The sequence below is a fragment of the Dermacentor variabilis genome, chromosome 2 (genome assembly GCF_050947875.1).
Source record: "Dermacentor variabilis isolate Ectoservices chromosome 2, ASM5094787v1, whole genome shotgun sequence".
NCBI lineage: Eukaryota > Metazoa > Arthropoda > Arachnida > Ixodida > Ixodidae > Dermacentor > Dermacentor variabilis.
Window position 1 is genome coordinate 111,379,909 of NC_134569.1, and position 21,979 is coordinate 111,401,887.

Consider the following 21,979-nt stretch of genomic DNA (forward strand, 5'->3'; position numbering starts at 1 on the left):
AGTGACAACATGTGGGGATTGTGTTCATCCACTATGTTGCAGTTCCATAGCGTCTCACAATTGGGGTGCACAGGGACACATTCAACGAGGCCAGTTTAGAACTTTACTCACGCGGGCCCTACAATTTCCCTCTCTGTTATCAAAGATGCTGCCACAGTAGCGAGACCATAAAGCTCCCATTGCTCTCTGCCCCAAACTAACCTGAAGCTCAGCTCACTGGTTTGTTCAGGTGAAGAATTTCTCAGAGCCAAAATGCTTTGTATTGAACTTGGACTTTTCCAACCACTTCACCTCCTTTTTGCTGGCCACCACCAAAGGCTATCGGCTAAATGCGAGCACGTACCTTTTCGGTGCTCCTGTTCAAGAACCAATGCCAAAGATATGAGACTCATTTTCACGACCGCACTCATACTGCACTGAATTTCTGCCGGTGGCTGTCAAGCTGAAGAGTTGGGAGCCGTCCTATAATTTCATGCAAGCATTGTCCTCTGCTGTTACACCCAACTCACAAGAGCTTCAGCTCGGGCACACAGTGCAGCGAGGGTTGTAGCAGATAGTTATCATCCCCCTATCCATCTACCCTTTAGACCATTGAGCCATCCATAGTAAATAAAGCTTGATCATCATCATCACTGAGGTTGTCGGCAATAAAATGCCTTCCTTGTACTCTAACCCTTCTTGCAGGGCGCTTACATTTGCAGTGGAAACCGAGCAAATGTCACTTTGAGCTCACTCGATACACATGACTGAGCCTACTGACCCCAGTTGGCTCGTACCCTCAAAAACGTGGTGGTTGCAGCGACACCTTTGCACATCGTTAAAAGACCACCAGTACAATACAGCAAAACCTTAACTCAAAGGTTAATTTGAAGAATTTGAGCGGACCAATCATTTTCAATGCAAATTCTATTGGATAATTTGAATAGCCTGTGCGGCTCTATCCAGATACTTTGTAGCTTTCGGTCGGCAGGAACAAGCGACACTCAGTTGCCAACCGATTTTCCGGACCTCGCGGGGACCGCAAAATAGTCTGAAAAACTCATTCAGCCAAAGAAATAAAATTTATTAGGCTTAGAGTGGCTTAAAAAAAAAAAAAGAAATCTAATAATGCCCTGCCTCATACCACGCTTGGAGGTGATCAGACTTGCTTGGGTTTGTGACGTCTCCGTGTTGGCAATCTCCCCCCCAAAAGTTTCCTATGGCAATCTAAGAAACAAGCTTCGTACCACTTGGCTCTCACAAATGCACAGGAGGTGGCACCAATCCACACAAATACAAAGCTGTACACACATCCACAAGGATGCCACAACGTCTCCGATACACACCTGCTCACCATGTGCAAAATAGCAACCGAAACATTAAGGAGGGGGGGGGAATCACGAATCAAGCGATTATATGATAGTGCTGACCGAAGAAAGAACGAAAAAAGAAAATGTGACGTCCCCTGGAGCGTTTTGTCAGCCAAGGAAGAGCGGGCATGGCCTCCGAGACCGGAGGGTGGTGCACGCTCTCTATTGAATAGTGCGTGCCTCCTAAACCTTGGAGGCTATAGAGCTGGGACACTGGAAGCCAAGCCAGCGAAATATCCAACATGGCGGCCTCCAAGAATGCATAGCGTGGCTACGGTGTACTGGAATAGGGCAGTGTGCCGTCCGGCGGTGAAAACATGCCTCTTTTTGTGATGATGGCCGGGGATGCTGGAGCACGCCGTCCTACTTTTAGCACCACCCGTCGCTGCAGCTTGGAGTCATTGCTGGCAAGCAGAAAAATAATGGTGCAACACAGGGCCTCCGAGATTCGCAGTTATGATTGTCGCGGAGGTTATGCATGAACGTATAGAGCTTGCTGATTGCTTGCTGTGGCTTTCCTGCCACGCTCACACATTCTTTATGTGTACAGGAAGCGCTGGATTTGTAAATATCTGTTTGTCTGTCTGTGTGTGCGTGTGTTCCTTCAGTGAAACCTTACGACCGCCTTTCTGGCTGATGCAACATGAATGGAATCCCATGCAACCCACCAGCCACAGTGCAAGTGCTCCTTCTGGGCTTCTTACCATCTCGTGTTTCGAAATACTAAAAACATATGTGTGCTTACTGAACGGAATGAGTAGACGAGTGTTTGTTTGTCTTCTGCAACCAAAACACTGAGCGGACGATCAAGAACACTGCATGATCTGTGGTTGGACACATGCAAGCTTAGACATTGTTATTGATGTGTCCGAACAGTTTGTAATGTTTTTTTTTTACTGTATTAATTTCAATTGGTTTGAGAGTGTTTTAGTTTATGAATATAGAAAGTTTCGCACAACACGTTTAAATTTTGTGCGCTAGGCACGCCGGTCGATCGCAGCGCCCTACTGGTGGCGTCATTGCAGAAGCGTTCCCAGTTGTCCCTTTGTTTTGCTGTACGGACGACACACTGCTCCATTCCAGTACACCATAGCGTGGCTTGGAACATACGATTTATTCAGGAAAATCTGACTTTTCGGCCTCAATTCATCCGAAAAATCAGTCGTGAAAATGCACTACCTCAATGGAAACAGTGATGGTGCATTCATGAAGTCTGCAATATCCATCGAGTCCAAATTCTTGGTGTCAAGCACCCGCACACCCACTTTAGCAGCAGTTATCGATTCTGTGAACATTGTCCGCAACTTTGTTGCTACACTTGTGCTACACTTGTGAGCCAGCTGGAGAACACGGCACTTGGAGTGACAAACTACCGCTCTAAGCAATCCTGCAGCAGTGACTACTTTAAGTAATCTTTCTCGGACATGGAAAATAAAGGTGTTTCATTTCTTAGGCAAGTTCTCTTTTTTTTTCTCTCTTCATTTTGGTTAATTAAAAAATCCGCTGAATTCGAAGAATTTTTGTGGTCTGGCAGCCTTTGAATTACCAGGGTTTTACTGTATGTCAAAAGTTCCAAAGTCATAGTGCATGACACTTCAAAACTAAAAAATAGGGGTGTGCGAATACAGTCTACGCTCATTACAAAGGACCCACGTACAACAGACTTTCGGATATAACGAACTATATTTCAGCCTTAGTTTGTTCTATCTATTTTACTAATGCAATGAAGTTCGCTTTTAACAAACCGCACTACAACGGACTATCGGCTACAGCGGATGAAATTAGCAGCATTTTTTGTCAAAATCGAGCATATAAAATGGACTTTTCCCATGTCAACACGGGCTGGCAACTGACTTGCGAGGGTTAGCCGACGATCGCGGCTCAATGTCTTGCGCATGGGGCAAGGAGGAAAGCAAGGTGGAAGCGCCCAGTCTTTTGCGCACGAGGCACGGGGGGGGGCAAGGGAAAGAGGGGGGTTATACTCCGATGGCGGCCGCGTGTGTGCAGGAGCTTGAAAGCGATCAGTGATGTGGACAAAGTACACCCAGTGCCCGCAGGTTCATATGTATTGTGCTTTCGACGTTTAGTTGGCACTGAAGCGAGAGAGAGCATGAAGGTCAATCGTTTATTGCTGCTGCCGCGCTTATTTAATTTGCTATCGCAATCAATGCTTTGCCTTTCGGGCAAAACTGCGACTTATTGTTTGTTACTTAGGATGTTTGTCAATCACCCTTTGCAATAAAGCTGTTAGACATCGCGATGAAACTTTCGAAAGTGAGGCGTTTCAGATATTACGAACTTTGAATAAAATGGACGTTTTTGTCGGATTATCAGAGTCTGTATTAATGAGAGTCGACTGTATTAGAAGTTTTTTAATATTACTCGAATATTAAATTTTTAATATTCGTATTCGTTTCGAAAACTGTGCATTTGGAAATTTCAAATATTCTAAAGGTTGCCAATATTTGGATATCCTCAAATATTCAGAGGGATTCCATTATTCGAAACTTAATAAACCAACAATAGCCCCTCCCACACACACACGAAGCGAACAACCTCGGCAACTGCACTTGAGTGTGTGCACTGGACTCGCTTTCATTGCTGTATGATGGCCACCATGGCGTATGTGAGGCCTGGCAAGGCTCACCGACATTGACATAGCAGCATGGTGGCATTTTAGGCTTCTTTGCGGGTCACACCAAACGGACGCAATCATTTGACTTTCTTTGTGGCTAACCTACAATACAAGGACCTGATTTTCTGCACTTTTGCCGGCGCATGTCATGGTAGAAGAAGGGGATTATGGTAAGCCGTCCACGAAACGGAGGAACAATCTGGAGACCATGCTGAAATGAAGAGAAAGAAGTGCTGTTTGGAAATAGTTCATGAAGAGGGCATCATTGACGGCGCAGTGGAAAACATGCGACGCAAGTCTTCAAACGCCGACAGGCACGACAACTACGCTTGCCAACCATCTGAAGTCGCATCTGGCTGCTGTTAAAGTGTACCGGAAGATCGCTGCAGATGTGCCTGGGAAAGATCAGTCAGCGATAAATGACTGTGTGCTGCACTGAGCCAGTGTTGGAAAAGAAGACTCAAGCTCTCCATAATAAGGTGGCTGCCATGGTAGCGCTTGATTTGTAGCCTTACGGTGTTTGTTGAAGACTGTGGGTTTAAAGAACATATGGCTGTGGTTGTTCCTAACTATCGCTTACCATCGCGCACTACACTTTCACCCACACTTGTTCCGTGCTTGTATGACGACACAAGGAAGAAGGTGAATGCCGAGCTCAGCAGTGCTTTTGGAGGAGGAACAACAGCTGTTGCCTTTAGCAGCGACATGTGAACGTCACGCGCCAACGAAAGTTACGTGAGCTTCACTTGCCACCTTTTGGCATCAATTTTTCAAATGAAACGATTCACGCTCAATTCTCGTGACACGGCTGCCAGTCACAGTGCAGGGACATAGCAGAATTACTTGACGAGATGCGCGTTGAATGGGAGATATCCAATGACTGCCAAAAGCACATTGTGACAGATAATTGGCGTAACATCCGAGCCGTGGTCAGGAGTCTCCCGCGGTATGAGTGCCCATGCTTCGCTCACACCCTGCAGCTTGCTATCAATGACCCAATATTCCTTATTCCGTCTATTGATTGATTGTGCAAGAAGGCTAGGCACATTTTTGGTCACTATAAGCACTGCTCGTCGGCACAAAGGGGGCTAGAGGAATACCAAAAAAGAACAGGCAAGGATCCCCCTTTTTGGTGCAAGATGTGGAAACCAGATGGAACAGCCAATACTTCATGCTGTCCCACCTCTTGGACTTGAAGGAAGCAGTCACTGTTGAGCTAGCCACATTGAACAACAGCATTGATGGCCTAAGCTCACTAGAATGGAAGGAGACCTCTGAATACATCACAGTACTGAAGCCATTCTATTATGCTACTATGATTGCTAGTAAAGATGTATATCCGTCACTTTCCTGCTCAAGTACGAATTATTTTTTGGGATGCTTAACTGTCTGAGCAACTTCAGTGGCATAACTGAATTCCCTAGAGAACTAGCTAGTTTCATCAAAGCAAGATTCCCTTTGTATGCAGAAGATAAGGAAGCATGCTTGGCCATGTTTTTGGACCCATGTTTCAAGTCCACAATATTCAAAACCAACAAACAGGAGATGATGGGGTTAAAAGACCTGGTGCTTCAATATCTAGCCTTATGTCCTACTGGGAATACGACTAACCCAGAAGCTAAAAAGTAAGAGCCAAAACAATCTGCACAGCTCTCCTGAGATATTTGCGATGCTTTTGATGATCTTGCAAGTAGCCAAGCAGGAAATATAAAACTTTCTTCATTAAAATGGGAAATTGCTGCACATTCCGAGGAGGCATTACTAAGAAAGAACAATGATCCATGTATCTGGTGGCAGGCTGTGGGCTCCTTCAGTAACTCAGTCTAGCCAAGCTTTGCCCTTAAATACCTGGCAATACCAGCCACTTCTGTCCCAAGAGAAAGAGCATTTTCTGTGGCAGGGGAAGTTGTGTCTGCTAAAAGTTGTGTCTGCTTCCTGACCACGTAGAACAACTTATCTTTCTACATGACAGCTTTCAATGTTTCTAGCCACTTTTTTAAAACTGCAAAATTTTGTGTGCAATACATATGTGATTTGAAAAGCTAATCTCAGTAAGTCTGTCATAACAGTAACTGTTTTGTAGATGTTGATATTTTTGTGCAATCACATTTCGTTCTAATAATATTGTTTTCAACATAAATATATGGAGAAATAAAAGTTTATTAGTGAAAGAAGCTTCTGTCTGATCATTCAATATTCGAAGCTAGATATTCGTATTCGATTCATATTAAAAAAATTCGATATTCACACGCCCATACTAAAAAACTTTCATGCTACAGTAACCATGCAAGAAATGCCATTCTAGTGTGATGAAACGAGAACCAACGGCCAACAAAAGCAAATTACTTTTTTAAGCATCACTTCAGCAGGATTTCATTAGAGCATTCTGCCAGCATTTACAAAAACCATTATAATTTCATAGAACAATTTCATTCATAATTTTGACAACACTTCCTAGGTGATGGTTAAAAAGATCTGCACATTGCTGGAGAAGCTGCCATGAGGTTGTTCAGTTCACGGAAAACAACCAGAATAATGCATGCACACCAGCTTGTTAAAAAAAATTAAATTATGGGGTTTTACGCGCCAAAACCACTTTCTGATAATGAGGCACGCCGTATTGGAGGACTCCGGAAATTTTGACCACCTGGGGTTCTTTAATGCGCACCTAAATCTAAGTACACGGGTGTTTTTCGCATTTTCGCCCCCATCAAAATGCAGCCGCCGTGGCCAGGATTCGATCCCGTGACCTTGTGCTCAGCAGCCCAACACCATAGCCACTGAGCAACCACGGCGGGTGCATACCAGCTTGTAACAACGGTCCAATTGACTTCTGCTCCTGCACTTGTAGCACGGCTGTTGAATGATGTTCAGCATGCAAACATCACACGCACACAGGATGGGCACTAACTGATAGCCAAAAAATGCATTTGCCTGTGCAAAGGGTAGAATTCTCACCCATGGCAACAGCACACAAGTAGTTTATCAGCAAGTTCTATACCTGAACTGCCTGCCTATTGTCTCCCTATTTATTCATAGTGACAAATCTTTGCAGCAGCACTTCAGTGTAGGAATGCAATTTTTCGCTAGTTAGTGGTGTACGCTGGTGACAAGTTGCATTCACAAGTGAGCCCTATGTAGCCCACACAGCTCTTGCAGTGGTGCCTGCAGTGAATCTGTTGACGAATTCTAATAGCAGATTCTTAATCATTCTGAAGCACCATTTTCTGCTTGTAGATAACCAAGTGCTGCAATCGATCCCTGGAAACTGCTTTAGAGCCCTCAGCTCATGCTTTTGATAGTGGCAAATGCACCATGTGATCTTTTTCGCCGTGTTGTTGTCATCCTGCCACGGCAGTGTTGTTTACGTCAGATCTTAAAGGATGTAGATGCTAGATGAGACGCCTGATCTTGTGGCAGCTGGGCAAACCAGCATGGACGTAATATTAAACGCACTGTCGTGTCCTGGGAACATTTTGACAGCACATGAACATTTCAGTTGAGCTTCTAGAAGAGATGCAGTGAATTTTCATCCTCAACCATCACAATGTCACCAGCCATCAACTCTGAAGTGTGTTAAGGACAGCTGTGACGAGCAGTGCAGAGGAGCACAAGATATCTACATCTTTGGCCACTACAGGAGCTCCAAATGACAACAGTTTTCCGATGACAATTTCAAAATACTGACTGCACTTTGCAACAGCAGAAAGAGAGCACAATGTCAAACCAAGAGTATGGCTCGCAGAAGCCGAGATTGCTCCACCAAAATCTGAAGTAGGCCAGAATGCTGATTCTTACCGTGAAACTCATCATTCTGATCACACATGCTACACTAATCTATACACGAGTTGGCTTCTACAGTACCAGTCGGGTGCTAAAAATCTAGCATAGGAATTTTGAATCGGCCTATAGCAAGAGCACCTGTGGAAAAAAAAAGTAGGAGAGGTAGGGGGTACGTACACTTCCAATAGTGAACAGAGCAGCCCATAGACGTGTGGGTTTTCCTCATCGTCCTCCCAGACAGGAAGCCAGGAAAACCACCGAGGGATAAGTTCATCAGCATTGACTGCTTGGGAACGCCACAACAACACCTTGCTGACAGCCGAGATTGCATTTTCAGTGGCAAACACACGCTCAGGAGCCCTTGAATCTGGAGCTTCAATCATGGCGACCAGTGTTGGTACGGCCTGAACGCAAGCTTGGGTGAAGCCTTCGCCTGCAAACTGTGCCAGCACACCGATGCCATAGCTGGCTGCCTGCCGCACCTCAGGACTGGCGCTTGTCAGCAATGCCAGCAGTCGCTCCAAGAAGCAGCTACGATAGCGCTCACATGCCTGTAATGACAATAGCCAAAAATGAGTTGTAGAGCATGGCACTGACTAAGCAGTTTCCAAAGCTACCCAATGCTAAGTGCAGAAGAAGAAGGTCTCACTTTAAACATGTAGCTCTAATATCAATACACATAGTTGCTGCTGCATAAGCTGCTTGAGGGGCAGTTTCAGGGCATTGTGCGGGGCATTGTGCTCAGCACTGCGACAAAGCCACACCTGAAAGAGAAATTTATGTGCAACCTGACACCTCCACTTAGTACAGTGAAATCTTAATACAACGAATCTCATGGTACCGTCAAAAATTATTTGCCATTCTGAAATAATGTTAGAAAAAAGAGTAAATCCATATTAAACGTTAAGTTTAACAAAAGAAAGGAAACTTGAACAGTAGTTGCAGCACAACTTATGAAATGTCACATTTTCACCCGAAATGAGAAGCATTGATTGTGATAGCAAATTAGTAGACAGCCATACAAAGTAAGGACAGTAGTTTTATCGGCCATATAAGCTTGTAAACACTCACTCGCCAGCTAAATTAACAAGTATGGTGTCAACCCATGAAGGCAAACATGCGCACATCCCACTCCATGATGTTGTCGGAATGCCGGCGTGAGGAAGCGTGGCGAAGCATCGATTACGATAGCAAATTAGCAGACAACGATATAAAGTAAGGATAGTAGTTTTACCTCACACTTTTCATGCTGACAGATGCTTGAAATAACTTTCCCCTCGGCAGACATAGTATTTTGATAGATTTACTAGCCATACAGGCTCCAAGTGCATGACTGAAATGGCCAAAAACTTCGTTAAATCGAAACTGTGTCATGAAGTTACGTCGTTAAATTGTGAAAAATGAATACGCTGTTTTCAATGCAACTAAGATTGTAAAATGAAAATACTATTAGTTTGTTACATCGCGAATTTCGTTAAATTGAGGTTTGACTGTATCTGTTACCAGCATGCGAGTGTGTGCTTGGCCATACTTTCTGTGCATTACACTGACATAAACTGTGTTGTCCCTGCTTAGTGAGATTACAGTGAACGCTCATTAATTCGAACTTCAATAATTCGAATTTATGGATAATTCGAACTGTACGATTTGGTCCGGCCAAGCTCCATAGAAGTCTATGTATAAAAAAGTCTGTTAATTCGAACGCGAGAAGGTTCCCTCACGGATAATTCGAACTACACTCGCCTGGCACACGGCCAGAGAAACGCGCCTACTGCCTACACACAAGGCTGTATTGCCTCCGAAACGGAGAGAACGGCGAGAGAAGGCAAAATCGGAAAAAAATCTAACCGGCGCGGGGCCAGCCAGAAGGCAGCGGCGGCTGCCACCTCTCCGTTCTACGTAACCTCCGAGAGCAAATCTTGTACAGCTGCTAATGTTGTGCGGAGATGGCACGGCAAGCGCCAAAACACAGCGAATCAAGTACATCTCTGCTGCGCTTGCAATCAAAAACCAACGAATCAGGGCCTTCGCCACCTTCACATGTTCAGCGTCTTTGTCTCGGCAGTCTTCATCGGTGGTCCACCTCTGTTTTCAGCTTAGGAGGTATCGGCTGTCGTGATTCATTGTGATAGTGTTAAGCCTCGGCTAAAGTTCCTTTCGGTGGAAATCGGTGGTGTGGCACAGTCGGACCCAGAGCTTCGACTTGAAGATGGCGTGTGCCCGCAGCACACGCCATCACTTTCTGACGCGCCAAATTTCTGACATGCCCTACTGCTTCCAAATCGCAGTGTACTGTTGCTCTCTTTCACTTTCGTTAGTTCGAACTTTCGTTAATTTGAACTGAAGCGGCTTACCCTAGCGGTTCGAATTAACGAGCTTTTACTGTATATGCCACAGCTCGAAGCATGTTCCATCTCCACTAGAATGAAATGCAATGCTGCAATGTGGCAGTAATCACAACACAGTGATTCTGCATGTACCAACTGCCACATGAACTGTGTGGTGGTGTGTTACAGCAATCTTTTTTTTTTTGTGACCCATTTCATTTTCAACTCTTTTCAGGTTTTTTCACTAGCACGGACGTAGCCATGCTAATCACTACGATAGCTCACTTGGTTCAATGCACAAGACAAATATAAAATGAAGTCAAAACATCACAAAATAAAGGCCTAAATTTCTATAGTGCACCCTGAACCACTGTGCATGCTATATGTAAGCTCACTGATAATACCAACAGCTGTCGGTAAAGTGTGCAGCTAGCACTTGTAAGCCCCGAACCATCTACAAAAATCATTTTGACAATTTTATATCCTGTTAAACCTCGATATAACAAACTTTAATAGAACGAAATTCTCGATATAACAAAGTAATTAACTTTTCATAACCTCTTGTCTATAGAACACTATGTATTTAAAAACGCAATATAACGAACTGCATTTGTATGCCATTTCGATACGACATTTCACTGCCGCAGTAAAGGAATGCCGAGACAATAAATGAAAACCTCCGCAGGCGCAGATGATCAAATGACTGAATTACGAGCGGCCGTTTGCAAATGCACCTCTCAAATCACCCCCATCATGTTCCGTATAAAATCCAAGTGCGATGAGATCCTACCGCACCCCACACAATGTATGCTTTAGGTGTGAGTGAAAGTGTCCGAGGGTGAGAGAAGGATGGTGGCTTCATCAGTGCCGCCTTCCCGCATAAGCAAAGGGAAAGAAGGGGAGGGGAGCAAGCTTGCGGTAACACAATCAAGCATGCGTGAGGTGGCAGGCGGGGGCAAAGTGTGGGGTGCCAGTTGGCGCTCGTCTCGGCCGTGGTTGCGCTTGGTTGTAAGTGCAGCTGAGCGCATACGCAGCCGCTCACCCTGCTTTAGAGGTAATCTGCCGCATATGCAAAGAGTGGGCATGCCAAGATGGCTTGGCACAATGTAAGTTGTCTTTCCACGCGTTTAGTATTGGAGGTTGTGTAATCTCAAATTTCGGTGACTTGTTGGAGCGAGAGGCAGACGAAGCATTCGCTCCCCGCTGCCAGCACTTTTCCTAATGTCGTCCCAGTGCAAGCGATGCTAGACGCTATAATATAGCGAGTCGTTATTGCGCATGCACAGAATGCTAAACGACCCATAGCGTATAGCGTACGCACACTATTTCTCAGATTTAGCGCTGGCGTTCTTGCGTGGTTTGCGTAGCTTGCATCAAACATGGCGGCGGTCCCGGCTGCCCACTTCGAATTGAATTAGGCGTTGTTTTTGTAAAATTCACTTAGTTCGTACTAAATGACTGTGTAAACGGCTTTCACTTAGTGACGGGCTGCTTCAACAACGGAGTATATAGATAACCTTATGGAGTTTTCTTGATTGCTTCTTGTTTCGAACACGTCGAAGCCTAACGGAAGAAACGTTCGAGATGTCAGCGCCACTTATAGCTGCAGTCGGGAGATAACCGCAACGACGGCATATGGCCTCTGAAATCCGAAGATCTCGCAGGGCAACTAAAACTGTAACAAATGTGCGCTGCTTAGCACACGCTATACTATAGCTTATGTTTGCTATCAGCCGCGGGGACAGAGTGCACGTGAAAGCGTGGCTGACTTCGCTGAATTCATACCGCTCAGAAGATATCGTAGACTTACGTGCCATGAAACCGTACCATCCGTCGCCAACTCCCAAATTTATCAAAATGAATTGTTTTCTCATTCAAAATGGCTTTTTTCGATTACCCGATAATGCGTAAGATTCTGCGGCCCCTTTCCGCGTAAGTAAAATCGATAGGCAACTGTACTTATTTGCATAAGGTCGAATTTCAATAGAATGAAATTTCAATATAGTGAAGCAAATTGACGATTTTAGGGACTTCGATATATCGAGCTTAACTGTAAATCCCTTTTCTTATGCTCTTTGCTGACAAACGTCAGGTTCAGGCTAAGCCTTTTGGCGGTGACCTTTCCCACAAGTTATCCGCAATTGAGGACAGTGCAATAGGTGCAATTTCACAATTTTCACAGTGCCTATTTGCACATCTGCGAGCAGTCATGTGTTGCCTCAGAAATGAGCATAATGGTGATAGGGCTGACGAACATTTAGAATCACAGTCACTCCGGAAGATATGATGATTACAATGGCACCAGAAACGCACGTGAAGACTTGGGAGTGCAAAATGCTTTATGGCTTCACAAACAAAAGATGCTACAGGTGTCAGTGACAACACCAACAGCGGTTCCCAAGAGCAATGAAAGAAACCACTGCTATGTGGTGCATACTTTTCATCTCATCGCACATCACTTCTCTGCAGTTTTCCGCGACAATCTAACAGAACAGAATAGACCACTTGTAATGCAAGTCATCGGAGTTGCGAATTTCCACACTACAGCCAACACAAGAATTTTTCAAAGGCTGCGCACATGCAAAACATATATACCAAGCAGCTGTGTTTGTCTAGGAATGTAAGCATACAACAAGACTATGTGCCCGCACTTTCGTTGGCGAGATGGTTCCTTCCCCTTTCCAAGTACCGTACAGCTGCTGTGAAGCATTTAGTTTTGCCCCCCCGACTACCGAACACTGCGCTGGTTAGGCCCAGCTGGCGGGGGAGCCAAGCGGTATGCCATTGCAGGAAGCTCATCCTTGATATATGTTCGCACCCGTAGACGAATACATGGAGATCTGGCATGAGATGAAGTCCACGGGATGCACTGACGACCGCGCGCGTGATGTGGGGTTCATGGGTGGTCAGACAGTAACTACAGCGAATGTGCATAGCAGAAGTTTGTATCTGCAGGTGCTGGCAGAAACGGTGAAAGCTTAAATGTGGACAACTTTCTGCACTAATGAATTTGCAGAATACAGTATAATCTGACAGTGTTGCGAAGTCACGGTCATACGCCCAATATCTGCACTTTGCGACGATGCACATTGTGACAGACAAATGCGAAACGCACTTGCCGCCTCGACTGATCTTTCTGCAGTGACAGAATTGTAAAAAATAGCAAATTGATTCTATCGCTGAAACTTGATTTTCCAGCCTGCCCGATAATTCTCATTTTTGCAAGCTCTTCAGTGTCTGCAAGATCAGTCGGCGACTGTATTTACTTTCAGCACACATATGAAGAGCCAAAGAGCAACGATTAGCATGCATTCAATGTGGACCCCGTGCCAAACACATGTGGCAGCAGCAAAAGGCTTCTCTGTTGCCTAAACAACCCCCGCGCCCGCTGATCCAGCATGTTGCCACAGCACCCCCCTCCCACCTATATCTCCCTTTATTCCTCCTTCGTTTGTTGACTTGCTCCGTGTATCCTCCTTCTCCTTCACATCGCCCTCATCGCTCTCCTCTCAGCTGGAGCGCCTCATTGAGAAGCGCACTCGCTGCCTCGGCTTGTCTGCGGGATTTTCCAGCAGCCGCATTATAACTGGTATTTCATCTCGTGCCATGGCACTATAGGCGGTATGCATACACATCGAGTTCTACGTGATGATAAACAGGAGTCAGGAAAGACCACGTTTATACAGCCCGGCCTATAATGTGGTCATTACACATTACAAGCCGTCTGAACTGTACACCCCAAGATTGTTGAAGAGCAGACATAGCTTTCCCCGTAGGCAGCTACTAGCTAGATTCCAGGCAGTACAAGCCACCAGCAGCAACTACCGTATTTATTCTAATCTAGGCCGATAGTTTTTTTTTTTTTTCAAATAATCATATACCAAACTTCCAAACTCTGGGGTCAGCTTAAACTCGAGAATTAAAAAAAGATGCACCAGTTTGTAATTAAAAATCATAAATATGGTGCATAGCTAGCGCCATCTAGAAAAGTCAGCATCACAGCCGCTATTAGCCGTGGCAGCAGCAAACTGAGGTACACGAGCGACGTCGCTATTTTGACCTGTGTCGTATCGGCCCATAGTGTGGTGTAATCGTAATGGCACCAAACAGGCGATGCCACGGTAAGTGTCACCATAGAGAAAGGATTGTGCCGCTTTCAAACGAAGAGTTATGCTAGCCACAGAGGCATCGTCAAACGTTCAAGCCGGGCGGGACTTCAGCATTGATGAGAAAAACATCCGTCATTGGAGGGGGCAATGGGGCACGCCTTTTGTGTGTGTCGCAATGAGGAGATGACAGTGATAAGGAAAATAACCATGTGATAAGAGAGGAGCTGTTAACCAAAATCGCGCCACGTTTCGATGTGTCCGAGCTGTGCCGCACTGTCTGCACATGCATGGGCGCGGACGCGAGATTGCGTGCGTCCGCATGCATGCGTGTGGTCTGGGCTATAGTGACAAGGCTAGCAGTGATGATAACACAGAGTGAGCTAGGCATGTTCATATTAAATAAATGCTGTTTTCATTTTGTGAACACTGTCCTCAATTTTTTGTTCAGCCTACATTCGAGGTAAGTTTTTTTATTTTTTCTGGCTTCGAATATTCGAGGGTCGGCTTAGAATCGCAACCGGCCTAGACTCGAGTACATGCGGTACCTTGAAGTGATTCAGCTAAGACAGTTAAAGATGTCTACTGGCAAAAAGTGCAAACTTACCGGTCCCCCATACTCAACAATGTCATCAAAGACACACAGGCCCCACTGGTGGTCTGGCCAGGGCCGATCAGGACCCTAAAGGGAAAGTAAAGATGTCATAGAGTAAACTTTAGATAGCCAACCAATTTCTTGAACCCCAGTTCGCTATTTTAAACATTTTTTTTAAACCCCAATATAAGTAAACATAAAATAAGAGGTTACGAATGTTTCAAGCCAGGTTAACGTGGAAAGGTAGCTAGATGCCATGGCTGATACCAAAATAACTTCCTACAGAATAAATAAAATATTGCATAAGCTCACCAGCAGCCTTGTAAAATGAGGAAGCAGCTTGTCAAAGTAAGGGAAGAACTCCTCCTTGTAACAGGATAGCAGTGGCCTCAGGATGTCAGCAATTTTGCTCAACAGAAAGACGTCTTCATCATCCTGCACACACAAATGCAAGGTCCATCTTAGTGTGAACACATTTCATTGCAAAAATGCCATTTAACACTCTATGTACAAGTGTTGCCTGTAGGCAACACACCATAAAAAAATTTTCTTCAGAAGTTTCTGCTTTGAGTACGAAGTTTCCGGCTAAATCTCTTCAGCCAACACTAAACGACAGGCAACAAGCATCATTTGCTGGGTTAGAGCAGGAACAGAGGATGAGAACAAAGTTTGGTACGCTTCCTATCTTTTGAAAGCACAGTCAGAGAAGAAAGAGCGATGCAAGTTAACAGGCTGCAGCGGTATAACACAGTTGATGCAAAAGTGCAATTTACAAGTTTTGCACGAAACAATAGGTGGCTTGGGGTGAAGCTTGCTGTGTTGTGCACGATGTCGTCTACCTATTGCTGAAGAAGTTTCCACAAAATATTTTTTTTTCTTTTCATTTAATATGCTTACTTTCGGTGAATTTTGCATATTTCGATGAAAATGAAACATCTAATTTGGGTACCTTTATGTTGCAGCACAAATATTCACAAAAAGTTCACAGCCCAGGCACACACATTAGCTGTAGCATTCCTTGCTTAGTCCATTACAAGCGGCCATATCGGCTGGTGCATTTCAAAAAATGCAGCAGTGCTTTAGCCAATCTGTACATCGCTTTTAAGGGCTTATTTCTACATCACAGATGCACAAAGCAACAGTCCCAGGATTTTCTCTTCTGTAAGAGACCTGTTGTCTAACCCCCCCCCCCCCCCTTTTTTTTTCTTTGACAAACCGTGTGTATACATACTTGCTTGTAATTCCGATGACCGATCATATTGACCTTTTCCAGTGTTTCTAATTCTCTTGCTATCTTATTATTACATTTTTTTTTAACACTGCACTTTTGTAATGCTGGTAATGTGTCACTGCCTTCTTTCAACTCTCATCTTAGTGTTTGTTGTTGTTTCCATTACTTTATTTTACGAAAGCGCAATCTGTGTACATGAATACATGTTAGTAATACCGGTAGCAATAATCTTCACCTCATCAGTGCTTTTTGTTTCTGCTTTGCAATTACACTTTTTTTCAGAGTTTATCATGCCATTTTTGTAGATTGCACGATTGTTTGTTTCCTTGCTGATGTTTCGTAGCGGAATTGTCATGCACTTTAACTGTACCATATGCTCCCCTCACTCAATGCCTCTCTGGAGAACTGTGAGGTATTTCAAAATAAATAAATAAAGCATTTTGAAGGACAAGCCTCTGATCTTCAATTAATGGAAAGCGACATGAAAGATGCTTTAAGACGGTTGTGTAATAATTTTTATTTGGCATAGTAGCATTGAACAAGAGAAAGAGAAGCAGTGCTGAGGTGTGTTTACCTGACCATCACTGTAAACTTGAAAAGGAGCGAAATTTCAGTATGAGAAAATGGCGGGTTGTCTTATGAGGCTTCATGCACCAGGCAGAAAAGATGATGATCAGCGGGGATTTGCAGTAGCGCCACTTCGTGGGGCAGCAAGGAGTCTCCGTTCGAAACAAAAATGGCGTTCAGCAAGTCGAACCATGCACCGGTCAGAGTCGGTGCATGGTGCTCTCAATGGAGTTGGCTCAAGGAGTGTCCAAAAAATCAGAGGAGAGGTTGCAAGGTGTCTGAACTTTCGGCAGTTGTTATACATAATGGTCTACGGGGAGAATGGCAGTGCCAAGAAGCAGACCGAATAATCGAGCATGTCTGAATTTTTGGAGTCCGAAAAATCAGTCGGCAACTGTACAGGAGTGACATTTGGCTTGGGCATTCAAGACAGCATTGTCTAGCGAGGGGGCAAGTTTATTCACCATGCTTCAATATCCCAAGGCTGACTAAGTAATACGCGGGACTCAAACATACCTCATCGAGCAGCTCCTCCTCAACAAGCTCGTCATAGTCTTCGTCCCTACGCTTCAGCTGGCGCTCATCGGCCCGTTCAAAGTGCTCCCGCAGGTACTTGTCCAATATCCCAATCAAGATGTTGATCTGTTCCTCTGACAGGCACTTTGTGCCCAGCACTGTCAGGCACTGTAACAACACACATAAAAAGCAGACATATAAAGAACGAGCAAAATTAATAGCAGAGCAACAGTGAAAGTAAACAGCAGCAACAGCTCACCAAAGATTAGCTCTCTGCAAACAAGTTGAAGAGTGGGTACACAGGCGCACAAATTTCACACAAATGTGAAAACACAATTATGAAAGAAAATATCAGTGTCACTAAGCTGAATAATAATAATAATATAATATTTGGGGTTTTACGTGCCAAAACCACTTTCTGATTATGAGGCACGCCGTAGTGGAGGACTCCGGAAATTTCGACCACCTGGGGTTCTTTAACGTGCACCTAAATCTAAGCACACGGGTGTTTTCGCATTTCGCCCCCATCGAAATGCGGCCGCCGTGGCCGGGATTCGATCCCGCGACCTTGTGCTCAGACTAAGCTGAACAAATAATACTTGCCTCAAAAGAGGCCTGTGGCTCTATCGTCCCATCAACGTTAAGCATTCAAAGTTCTCCTTAGCCTGAGCTTTTTGAGCACTTGGGAAAACTGAAATCAAAAAGTTTTTGCTGCACACATTTCGATGCGTTTTCACTGGTATGCATTAAACAAGGCGGCAACACCAAAACAAAACACCCAATCTCCACACCTGTGAGAAGCTGGACATGTGGTCAGACAGGACTTCCTTCTCTGGCTCTCCATCAATGGCACTGAGCAGCTCAGGGCAGATGTACTGCCACATCTCAGCCACGTAGGCATCGCCCCGGATGCGTGCGCACTCTAGCAGGCAGGGCAGGGACTCGGCCGCTGCCGACCGCACGGCGTCGTGAAAGTAAAACTTGAGCATGGGCACCATCAGCTTGACCACTTCCTCGGCATACGAGGCGAAGCCCTCCTTCAGCTCCCGTGCATAGCACACCAGCATCTGGCAGGCTGTTGCCTTCTCCTCCAGGCCCACCGTGCGGATGCCAAAGTTTTGCTGCAATGCACATACAACAGGTGTTCACAGCCTGTCTCCCCTCTTCAGTGACTGCAGTTCACTCCTCACCTGGTCTCCAAAGCTGACAAACTGCCAGTCCTCGTCCCCTTCAACAACCTTCATGTCATCACCTGTACGATTAAAACAAAAAAGAGAAAATAGCTCCCTTCACGGCAGGATGTCTACTACATTGGCACTTTCAAATACCATGATTTTTCCAGGTTTTCCCAGACTTACTTTATTAAAATTCCCTTGCGGACTACAACACTTGAGGTTCAGATGCAGGAAAGGTGGTTTATATCTTGCCAAATTGCAATACTAGCTCACAATTTTCAACAACCATTGCCAGCAAGCTGTAAATCAGGTGGGATGCATTATCGGATTTGACTGAATAAAGCGTTTCATGATATTCCAAACACCCTGCCAGGCTCACAGTCGCAAAACAAGCAAAAGGCACCAATTACTTGTGGATTGCAAAACTTAGCTTCATTCTGGCATACCACTTAGCTTTGCAGTAACCCTAGCAGGTACCAAGGACCCTTATTCAAGCAACTGGGGTGAAAATTTCCCATTTTTTTTCAGAACTGACATATTCCCTGAAAATTCCAGGTTTTCCCTGGTTATTGAAACCCTGCAGGGGCACAATATCAAGGTTTTTCACGTACTCACTACAAGCCATCACTATGTCAAGCACGAGTTTTCTTAGCATGGCTGAAAGACGCAGACAACACAACTAATGTCACTGAAATGGCTGTTGATCAAACTGCAGCTTGCCGAAATTCAGCTCTCTCATAGACAAATTCAGGTTGTGGCTGGCTGTTAGATTGACTGGTAATTTAAGTCCCATCGAATTCAAGCCTTTTTACAAAATTTTATCAAAATGCGAGTGAGCTGCAACCAATTACATGACCATGCCAGCATGGCTAGATTTATTACAGGGAGCAACACGTACTGTAGCATAAACTTCAGGTATTTTATAGTGTTTTGGGAGTGGATATTATTCCGCTTTATAACATTAAAGAATTCAAAATGAGACAAACTGACAGAATTATATGATGTAAAAAATGTGCCTTCATACCCTTGATTTCTTTATTAGTGCAATGAACACAAGACTTAAGAGGAACATTTAGCTATGGTGCTCCTGTCTAAATACATGTACAAGGAGAATTCGTTTTTCTCGGCAACCACTGCACCAAATTTGACGAGGTTTGTTGCATTTAAAAGAAAAAACTTAAAATCTAGTGACTGTTGGTTTCAAATTTTTGGGTTAGGTCGTGAATTTTTTATTAAAAATTGACAAAAATCGAAAATTTTCAAAGAACGAAACTGTCAAGTTTACAACTCTGTAACTCAACAATGAAATATGATAATACAATTCTTTGAATTGCATATAATAGTACATCTAAAGCAGACAAAATGCATATGTTACACATGAATAAAAAATTTAGTAATATGGAAATACAGCTTTTGCAGAACCCTTGTAACCAACGTAACAAATTCACGTAAGACGCAAGATGACATATCGAATTTGTCCATTTCGAATGATCTAATGCATGCCGTTTACAGAACCACGATGTCTGTTCTTGATGCAGAGCTATGAATTTGTAAACATCGTGCTTCTATATTTTTCAAACGGTCGAATATTTGAAAATCTTTTTAACAAAATTCAAGCTCTAAATCGAAATTCCGCTTCCAACAGTCAATAGAATTTAACTTTCTCTCTCAAATACAACAAATTTCATTGAAATCGGTCCAGGGGTTATCTCAGAAAAATGTGTTTGCGTTTTACATGTATTTGAATAGGCCGCGTCGGACTAGGGCGCGAGCTAATGCTTCCTCTTATGACATGGCTATCAAGACAGATGATAGCAAATCATTATTGTTAATGGTTCTGCCTATTTTTGGCTATTTTTTGCTTATGTGCATGTTCTGGAACCTTGTTTTTCAGTTGTTTTTCGGTGTGGGTTTCTCAAAATAAAATCAAAGGTTACCATCTTTCCAGCCTTCCTTGCAGTTTAAGTAAATAAAATAATAATTGGCCATCTAAGCAAGCAAGCTATAACATGGTTGAGAACTAACGCTACAGCTTAACTACTTACTGTCCATGAGGGCAATCTCCGGCTTGAGAGCAGCTGCTTTGAGCACTGGTCCCATCACATATGGGAGGTAAGGTTCGAACTGCTTGCCCAATATTTTGCAGATCCGGGCCCATGCAGATATCATGTACGAGAGCTGCAAAAGCAGACAGTATCTTAAGCTCTTGTTCCTAATGCAAGAAACTGGTGTCCTTCCGAAGAAAGACACACACCTGTGGATTGTCCTCGCTGATTTCTATGTCTCCTGTTTGTGTCTTTAACAGCATGTCCATCACGTCACTCGCATCTGCGATGAACTGCAAAGAACAAAAATGACCCTTTCATCAACATAAGGAGTCTGCACTGGACTAGCATAAAGTGGCACACACAGATCTTTTCTCGCTTCTCTGCAGTCCATGATGCTGTACAGAAAGTGGCATACTGTTTCATGGAAAAATTCAAAACAAAATTTTGCAGATTTGACTGGTTGATAGTGCCATTAGTTACAGCTAGCACTATGTTTCTTTAAAAGAAGCCATGCCGGTCCTCACTCGGCACATTTCTGTACATACCCCCCCCCCCCCCCCCCAGCATAAACAGTTTGGCAGGTCAACACATAGTGCACTTTGTTACAGTGGTCCCCTTTGAAGTGCAAAGCAGCCAGGTTGTGCAAAACCGCTCAACGAGGGGCTGTTCAAACAACTTTGCGAGAGGGGGGAGGGGGGGGGAAAGAGATAAGTAAGTAACCTCCATGTGTATAGTTCAGGTAACATTCAGTGTGGCATCAATTTTTGTTTCTATTCCTTATTACGGTGGCACTAACAAATGTAAATTTGCAGTTGCCAGTTAATTTTTACTGGTGTTTATTGCATAATTACCCTCTTGCTGCCAGATACAAGCTGATGAGGTTTCACTGTGCACCTAGAGAACGATCTGCAGTAATTGGTTCTAGTCAAGCACAACCAGTAAGAAAGAAAAAAAAAACTGCTTTGATGTATTTTCACATTGGTCTCCTCTGTCTAGTTTAAGAAGAATGATCAAAATGGAAGCTCTGTCTTTAAAAATAAATTTTAAAAATGCTGCTTAGAAAGTTTTATTTTACATAATACATTGCTAGAACTCTTATTACTTTTTTGTTGTGCTGGTTGATGAAGTAAGCTGAATTCGGTGGAAATTACACTTCTGCTTTTTTCTTGCCCATATGTGGTGTGACAACTGGCAGAGTCTCACACATTAGCCTATCAGCATGCCTGAATCCTGAAACATGAGGCACAAGGGGAGTCTCATAACGGTTATAACTGAAGAGCTCTGGTAGATACAGGTAGTTAAGATGCCAAAGTCACCAAATATAGTTGCAATGTTCTGCAGAGACACATCAACACTGCAAAATTGCTGCAACTAAGAGTACATATCATACGGATATCTGCTAACAGCACGCGAATGCACACAGACTTCTCCACTTGACAAAACACCTCCTCTAAGCCACAAATCCCACGATGCTTTCCATCAGGACCGCGGTAATACTGAATGCCTCCACATGATCAAAAGAACCCATGTTGGGGGATTATGAGACGAAACAGTCCACGCAAGAGGGACGCACGCCACTCTAGCCCCCACCTGTTTTTGCAGGGACTGTTTAAACCGGGGTCAGGCACAGGCCTACCCTGGGCATTA

General features: G+C 44.2%; 1 protein-coding gene across 1 annotated transcript in view; it reads right to left on the reverse strand.

The window, feature by feature from the left end:
* Positions 1-21,979, reverse strand: part of Karybeta3 (karyopherin beta 3) — a 62,793-nt gene that overhangs the window by 4,852 nt on the left and 35,962 nt on the right. The window contains exons 11-18 of the mRNA XM_075681718.1: positions 20,539-20,622; positions 20,330-20,462; positions 18,300-18,361; positions 17,901-18,230; positions 17,110-17,277; positions 15,108-15,230; positions 14,808-14,882; positions 7,945-8,318 (exon numbers count right to left, since the gene is read on the reverse strand). Of these exons, the coding sequence (XP_075537833.1) occupies positions 7,945-8,318; positions 14,808-14,882; positions 15,108-15,230; positions 17,110-17,277; positions 17,901-18,230; positions 18,300-18,361; positions 20,330-20,462; positions 20,539-20,622 (1,349 nt within the window). The remainder of the gene's footprint in view (positions 1-7,944; positions 8,319-14,807; positions 14,883-15,107; positions 15,231-17,109; positions 17,278-17,900; positions 18,231-18,299; positions 18,362-20,329; positions 20,463-20,538; positions 20,623-21,979) is intronic.